Source organism: Sus scrofa, chromosome 6, assembly GCF_000003025.6.
Source record: "Sus scrofa isolate TJ Tabasco breed Duroc chromosome 6, Sscrofa11.1, whole genome shotgun sequence".
Taxonomy (NCBI): domain Eukaryota; kingdom Metazoa; phylum Chordata; class Mammalia; order Artiodactyla; family Suidae; genus Sus; species Sus scrofa.
In genome coordinates, this window is record NC_010448.4 from 48,546,836 (window position 1) to 48,554,602 (window position 7,767).

General features: G+C 56.3%; 1 protein-coding gene across 6 annotated transcripts in view; it reads right to left on the bottom strand.

The window, feature by feature from the left end:
• LOC100522141 (tetratricopeptide repeat protein 9B) overlaps window positions 1–7,539 on the bottom strand; it is a 44,377-nt gene extending 36,838 nt beyond the window's left edge. For 2 of the 6 annotated variants that reach the window (XM_021094385.1, XM_021094387.1), the window contains exons 1-6: window positions 7,097–7,539; window positions 6,819–7,016; window positions 5,014–5,103; window positions 4,781–4,936; window positions 4,051–4,209; window positions 3,809–3,960 (exon numbers count right to left, since the gene is read on the bottom strand). In XM_021094385.1, coding sequence (XP_020950044.1) covers window positions 3,809–3,960; window positions 4,051–4,209; window positions 4,781–4,936; window positions 5,014–5,103; window positions 6,819–7,016; window positions 7,097–7,102 — 761 coding nt within the window. In that variant the 5' untranslated portion in view covers window positions 7,103–7,539. The other 4 variants (XM_021094384.1, XM_021094388.1, XM_021094386.1 and 1 more) reach the window with 4 other exon arrangements.

Consider the following 7,767-nt stretch of genomic DNA (forward strand, 5'->3'; position numbering starts at 1 on the left):
AGGGATGGGTCCTTGAATGGCTCATCCGGGATGTTTTTCTCACCTGACGTTCGCGGGTGGTAGCCCAAGGCCCATTTCCAGCATTCCAACTCTGTGGTCCCTAGACTCCAACCACTCTCCCTGGTCAAGCTCTGAGGTCTCCCTCCACAGACCCCAGCCCCGACCCCTTCAAGCCTCCACACACCCCCAAGGTTTGACGATTGGCCCTCACTTCCTACCCCTCTCACATGCACCCTCTGCGCCCCCGATGGCCCCGTACCCGTGAGAGAGTCATAACATTCCACCTCCGTGTTCTCCACCAGGCGCCGCTGCTCCTCGCTGAGGCGGGCCGGCCCCGGGCTGGTGGCGGGCCCGGAGGTGGAGGCGGGCAAGCCTCCAGGGCGGGCCCCCTGCGCCGCCTTCAGCTGCAGCAGTGCCCGATGATACTTGCCGATGGCTTCCCGGAACTTCTTCTCTCGGTAGCAGCGCTGGCCCTCCGCTTTAAACGCCACAGCGGCCCGCAAGCTGCTGTCGAGTGCCGCGCCCAGGCCCCCCGACGGCTCTGGGGCAGGAACGGACCGAGCCGACCCATGGCGGGGGCCGGGGCCCGGCGGGGAAAGGGCGGGAGGCGGGCGCGGCGGAGGCTCCGGGGCAGCGCTGAGCATCAGCACCGGGGACAGCGCGCCGCGCTGCATTGTGGGAAACTCCTGCGGCCGCTGCTGCAGCTACCGCATCGCCCCCCGCGAGGCCGGTCCCCACCCTTTCTCCGCCCCCGCACCTCCGGCAGCCGGTTCCAGCTGCCCCCTATGGGTCTAGGGAATCCCCTCGAGACTTCCCCGCTCTCTCCTTCAAATCCCTTCTTCCCACTCCCTTTTACCCTCCTCACCCTCCTGCCTGCTCTCCTCTCTCACGCCCAAAGCGCCTAAACCTTTCTAGAAGGAAAGTACAAGTCTGCGGGAAGAGCAGGAACAAAACAACCTCGTGGAAAGCTGGCTTTCTGCCCGCTGGGCTTTTGGCATATTGGATAAGAAAGCAGGCTATGGACTCAAGTTTCCCAGATTCAAGTCCCTGCTTCTTTTCTCACTAGTTATATGATCAGGACAAATCACCTAAATTACCTGGCACTCTGTATCTTCATCAGTAACACAGGCCTATGATGGAAACTTGGAACCCATTCATTTATCTATGCAGCAAATATTCACTGACATCTTTCTGTGCCCAGCTCTGGGGCTGGATGATGCTGGACACAGCAGGGACTGAGAGAGCCTCAAATCCTACCCTCACTGTGTCCCTGGGCAAGTGGGGAAACAGACTAATGACCAGACAGTGGCAGCCAAGTGGGCCAGCATGGAAGGTACAGGCCAAGGGGTCAGGGCTGGGGTGAGGGAAGCATGGCAGGCTCTGAGGGCCTAGAGGAGGCTCCCGGCCTAGGCTGAGGTGGTGAGTGAAGACTTCCTGGAGGAGGAGAGAGCTCGACGAGCAAGACAAATCTTGCCCACATTGAGTTCATTAGCTGGGTAGGAAAACCAGTGGGAAATCAATCAAGTGACAGCCGGAGTGAGGAGCACAATAAGAAAAGAGCACAGGGGAGAGGAAGATGCTTTTGAGGGAAAAACTGAGGGTGAATGATTGTCCTTCAACCCTCCTTAGCCTCTTTCTCAGGTACTGGGACTTTGGCCAAGCTCCTTGGTTTCCCTCCACCTTCCTCTGTAACATGGAGATGACACATGAGCTTACTTCAGAGTAGCTGTAGGGATTGAATTATACTATGCAGGTAAAGCATGTAGCACAGGGCCTGGTACAGTAATAGGCAAATAACAGCCAGTGTTATAGCTGTTGAATGAATGGCATTAACCCCAAGACCCTAGCTTGGATCTCATTCCCAAGCCCCAAGCCTGCATTTCCACTGTCCCCTCCCTCTCCCAGCACACACCCTTCCCCTGGAGGTCCTGTGGCAGGTTCCACCCTGCAGGCCCAAACCTGAACATGACACCTTCTATCCAAACTTCAGCATCTGCTTCTATATTTTATTGTACTTTGCCAAGTCTCTCCCTGATCCCTGATCCTTTGAATGTGAACACCTCAGTGGTGGAAACTTCCTCCTCTCCGTATCTCCAAACCCAGGCTTGGTTTAGAGTCTAATATTCCTGAGATCGGTTCCAAAACAGCATCGGTCACCTTTCTGCACCTCAGGCGTGTTTCTGTTTTAATTTAAAACGTGGAGACGCACTGATTCATAACAATATTTTTGACCACGTACCAAGCGGCGAAGAGCTAGGTAAAAACAGAAGACAACTGTACCTAACCACAGTCCCACTAGGATGCAATGCTAGAACTTTCACAACACCTCTTACATGTCAGACATGGTCCTAAAGCTTTATGTTTATGTTAACTCACATCATGAGGTCGGTGCTCTTAGTTATACCCATTGACAGACGGCATTTCAGAGGTTAAGTAAATCAGATCCCACTTAACAAACTCTTGCTATCAAAGGCCGATACTATCACAAACTGATGAACCTCACAGGCCAGCAGATGTGACGTGCTGGGTTTGCGCAATCTGTTAAAAAACACCGAATTCGTTCCCCCAATACCTAAGCAGAGATATTTATGGAATCACAGATTTTAAGCTTCACAAACGAAATCTAAAAATCTGGCAACATCAAGGTAGTATTCCTCATGACTAGGCCAGGCAGTCTCACTTTCTCGCGGTCCTCATGCCTCCAGCCTCTCCCCAACCCGAAGACCGAGGGTCATTCAGCTTGCCTTACGATTTTCCTCTCAGCATCTCCTAACTCCCCAAAGCATTTTACCCGGCTCCGCGGCACTTGCGGAAGCCCTCCAGTGCCCTCTGGTGGCGGAATCCAGAATTCTCATCGCGTCTCCCAGGGGCCGTTAAGGGACTTGGTGAAAACATCCAATCAGGTGGATGAGAGGCCCGGGAAGTGACCAATCAAAAGCGAGAGAGGGGCCAGAATTCGACCACTGAGGACAAAGAGCGCTCTAAATAATAAAAACTCTTTTATTGAAGTGGAAGACAGATGCACACGGAGTCTTTTTTTTTGGTGGGGTCTCTGGGCTCAGGGAGACCCGGGCAGAGGGTGGCGGAGCAGGCGGGCGGCGGCGAGACTGGTGCCCTGGCGCTGCGGCCGTGCGTACTTGAAGAAGATGGCGGCACGGCCCGGCGCGGGGCCTCGGAGAGCGACGCGGACCATGCACCGCTCCAGCGGGCCCAGCTCCGCCCGGCTGCGGCGGGGATACGGGGAAACTGGGATGGAGCAGACGTAGCAGGGAACAAGAGACGACCTCGGAGCCTGAGGCTCGAGGCTGAGAAGACAAATTGACTTGGGTTCCCGAGGACTGCTCAGGGGCTCTCCCGAGGTCGGACGCGCGGCTCACCATCTAGGGTGATTGGAGAGCGCCGAGGAGGGGCAAACCCTCGCTTCTTCCCGCAGGGCGCGGCTATGCAAAGAGTGAGGGGCTCTCACAGCTAAAGGCCAAGAATGGAGCTGGGAAATCTGGGGGATCTCATTCACCACCCTGCAACGCAGAGCATCTTCGGGGCCTGAGGAGATCCTATTTTTCATCCCGGGGCAAGGTTAAGGGTCCCCAAATCTGAACACTCCATTCTCTCAGACACCACCAGAGAAAAGCAAATGGGACCAGCTGGACTAGGCAGACACCTCATTTTCTCTCGCACCCAGGAAACCAAGTCTAGCCTCCCCCTCCCCACGCACACACAAAATTGTCTGACATTCTCTGAGACGGTAAAGACGGCGACCCAGAAGAGAGGTCCTTGAAGTCACAGAGACCCACCACAGCGGCCATACCTGTACAGCGCTGGATCCAGCCCGGAGCCCGCCCCGTCGAACACCCGGTGTGCCAAGCTCAGCGCCGCAGCTGCGCGGCGACCCGGTTCCCATCCTGCGGCCTTGGCCTCCAGCAGAGAGAGCTCCAGGAAGTACGTGGCAAGTCGCAGCACCTGCCACCGCGGCGGGCAGCACGTGAGGTCACGCCCCCACTGCGCGAGCCACGCCCCTCCCCACGCAGGTCACGCCCCGGCCCCGCGCACCTGGGGGCCGCTTCCGGCCAGCGCCGCGAGCAGTCCGAGGCAAAGAAGCGGGCCCGGGTGGTGCAGCCGGAAATCCAAGCGACTCAGGATGCGGCGCTCCGCGCGCAGAAGCTCGGCCCGCGAAAAGGACCCATCGCCCAGAAGGCAGAGGGAGGCGGGCTGGGGATTTAGGGGAAAGAGGTGGGAGAATCTTGGACCCTGGCTTATTGCTCCCTGCCCTTGAGGGCCTGGGATCGATTCAGTCCCCATTCTGGACCTGTGCTCTGGTCTATAAAATGGGGCCATTGATTTGTTGCCTGGAAGTCGTGGGAAGCATAGGCTTCAGAGTCAGACAGACCTGGTTTCAAGTTCAAACTCTACCATTTACTTACTTTGTGACAGGGAGATCCACTGAAGGTGAGAAACTACTTCTTCATAACGCGGAAATAATGCTCCCTACTTCAGGCAGTTCTGATAAGGCATTGGGTTTGTGCACGTTATCTGTAACTACTCAAGAAGGACTATAACTACTGTAACTATCCAAGTCTCGATTGCTTGACTTTGGACAAATGCCTTTCTCTCTGGGCTCAATATCTTCCTCTGTTAGGGGGACACACTGGTATCCTCCACCACCTACAGACATCTTGGTATTCCAAAGGTAGGTAAAGCGCCGACTGAGCACGCAGTAGGCGATTAATCGGTGATGTGGCGAGAAAGGGCTCCACCCTCCCAAGCCCCACCCCAGAAGTACCTCGGGAAGCACGCGCTCCTCCACTTTACAAGCCACGAACAGGCAGGCCACGCCCAACAGCTGCAGGCGATGTAGGCGCACTCGGCCCGCGCGCAGGTAGGAATCCAGCAGGTGCACGGCCAGGTAGAGCGTGTCCCCCGCCAGGCCCAGGTACTCCTGGGGAGGGGCGCGGGTGACCACCAAGTTTCTAGGCGGAGAGTCAGGCCCAGACCTGCCCTCTCCCCATTACGTACGTGCACCTGAACCAGCCAGTCCACCACTAGCGCGCGCATCTCCGGAGTCACAGTGCGCGGCAGGGCCCTCCCGGGCAGCGCGCGGCACACCTGGGGTGGGGCAAGACGGCCTCACTCTCCACACCTGTGCTTCGGCTTCTCTCCTGTGCTCCAGCCCAGGAATCTCCTCGCCCAAGTTGGATGTCACACCAGTGCCACACACAAACTGGCCTCCAACGTCTCTGAATATTCCTCTTCCGTGTCCCCATCTAGAACACTGGCCTTTGTTCTGGACGCCTCCATCTTTGCAATCCAGCCCCCATGGCCGCAGGACTTTCTGAGCAGCTCCTCCTGCGTTTCCAGACTCCAGTCTTAAGTCAGCAGCCCTCAGCCCATCCCACTCAGTGCACCCAGAAGGGTCTTTCTAAAGCACCAATCTGGGAGTTCCTGTCATGGCTCAGCGGTTAATGAACCTGACTGGCATCCATGAGGACACAGGTTCGACCCCTGGCCTCACTCAGCGGGTTAAGGATCTGGTGTTGCCGGAGCTGTGGTGTAGGTTGCAGACACGGCTCAGATCCCACATTGCTGTGGTGTAGGCTGGTGGCTACAGCTCCGATTGGACCCCTAGCCTGGGAACCTCCATATGCCGCGGGTGCGGCCCTAAAAAGACAGAAAAACCAAAAAAAAAAAATTAAAAATAATAATAATAAATCACGAATCTGGCGGAGGAAGTCCTCAGCATGAAACCCTTCCATGGATTTCCAGTACCCTTAGGAGAGATTCCAATTCCCCTCAGACTCTCTCAGGCCCATTGCCATCATCACCTCTTCCCTCTCTCCCCTCCCAACCCACACTCCAGCTACTCCAGCCTTCTTTTTGGCCCTAGACTATGCCAAACTCGTTCCTACCTCAGGACATTTGCGCTTCTGTACTGCTGCCTCCAGCTGAAAAGGTCATTCCCCACTCTTTGCATTGCTGACCTCTCAGTCATTTCAAGTCTCAGCTAAAATTTCCCTGACTTATTCTGTAGTTTTCCTTGCACCCCATCATCTCCAGCTCATCAATTTATTTTCCTCATAGTATTTTCAATCTGGAGATACCAGTGTTTGCTCGAATGTTTTAGGGTTTTGCCCCCAACAGGCTGCCACCCCCATGAGGGCAAGGAGTCTGTCCAGAACACGGCTGTGTCTGGGTCCCTCACAGAGACACCGGCCTGGAAGAGACGCTCACGAGATGTTAAATAAATGCGTGTTTCCTCTGGCGGTGCCTGCCTCAGACAGCGATCTGTGGACCACCACAGCCTGTGTTTCGGCTTTTGTGGCCCTTCTGAAACAATCGCCTACATTCGCTTGTTTCCCCACAATGAAGACAGACTGTCTCATGTTGTCCATCACAGCATCCCCAGGGCCTAGACACGCTCAAAAACATTTGTTAATAACTCCCTCAACAGTTGATAAATGAGTAAATGTGAGGCACAAGTACAAGGAGCCACACGTACGAGGAGTCACACAATATCAAAGGAGGGGCTGCCAACAGCCTGGGGAGGATGGGAAAGGGCATTTCCAGCGGTGGAAGCTGCAGGGTAAGAAAAACCAAGCCAAGAAAAAACAAGAGCAGAAAAAACAAGCCAAGAAGCTGGGGCGGGGGGTGTAAGGGCTGCAAAGTCTGGGAATTGAGGTGAGAGCTGAGGCTGGCGAGGTGGGAGTTGCGTCGCTTTGGCTTCGTCTAACCCCAACCCCTCTGCTGCCCTCCAGGGATGTGGGTGGCGCCAGCGTTGCCTCGGGCCTGCTGGCCCCCGAGTGTCCCGCCCCGGCTCCACTCACCAGGACTTCCGCGAGGAAGTCTCCCGCGTACTCGCGTTCCCCCTCCAGCCCCAGCGCGCTCAGAGCCTCCTCCAGCCCCGGCGGCGCGCACGGCCCCGACCGCCTCTCCAGGCGTCCTGGGGAGACGCCCCTGCCCGCCGGGACCCCGTCAGGGACTGGGGTGCTCCGAGGCTCTGGCTCGAGGGAGCCAGCTGGACTCTGCAAGGGAGAGGGGCTGGGGTCAGAGCCTGGGGATAGGCCTGAGCCGGGAGGGGGGAACCTGGCTCCTCTGAGCTCACCAGCATCTTTCAAGCCAAGCGCCCGCCTCTTCCCGCTGAAGCGGAGAACCTGGTCAAGGTTGGTGCTTTAAAAGCGCCAGGGCGCACGCGCGCTGAGCGCCTCACCTGGGCAGGTGCATAGGCAATGGTGAAGGTTACGCAGGCTGGCTCTGCCCCCTCACAATCCTGTAGGACGGGCAGCTGGAGAAAATCCTTGTCCTGCTACTCACTATCTGACCAGACACAGGCCCTTTGATCTTCCCTTTCGTCCCCAACAGTAGGGATTTAAAAACTTGCTTGACAAGAGGGAGTTGCCTGGTGGGTCAATGCATTAAAGATTCTGCCTTGTGGAGTTGCCGTCCTGGTTCGGTGGTTAACGAGCCCGACTAGCATCCATGAAGACGTGGGTTCGATCCCTGGCCATGCTCAGTGGGTTAAGGCTCTGGCGTTGCTGTGGCTGTGGTGTAGGCTGGTGGTTGCAGCTCCGATTGGAACCCTTAGCCTGGGAACCTCCATATGCCTCGGGTGTGGCCCTAAAAAAAAGCCAAAAAAAAAAAAAAAAAAAAAGAAGATTCTGTATTGTCACTGCTGTGGTGTGGGTTTGACCCTTGGCCTGTCCTGAGGAATTTGTAAGATCGTGTTTGTTAAATATCCAGCACAGAGACTAATACAGCAAAAGCTCAAGGCATGGG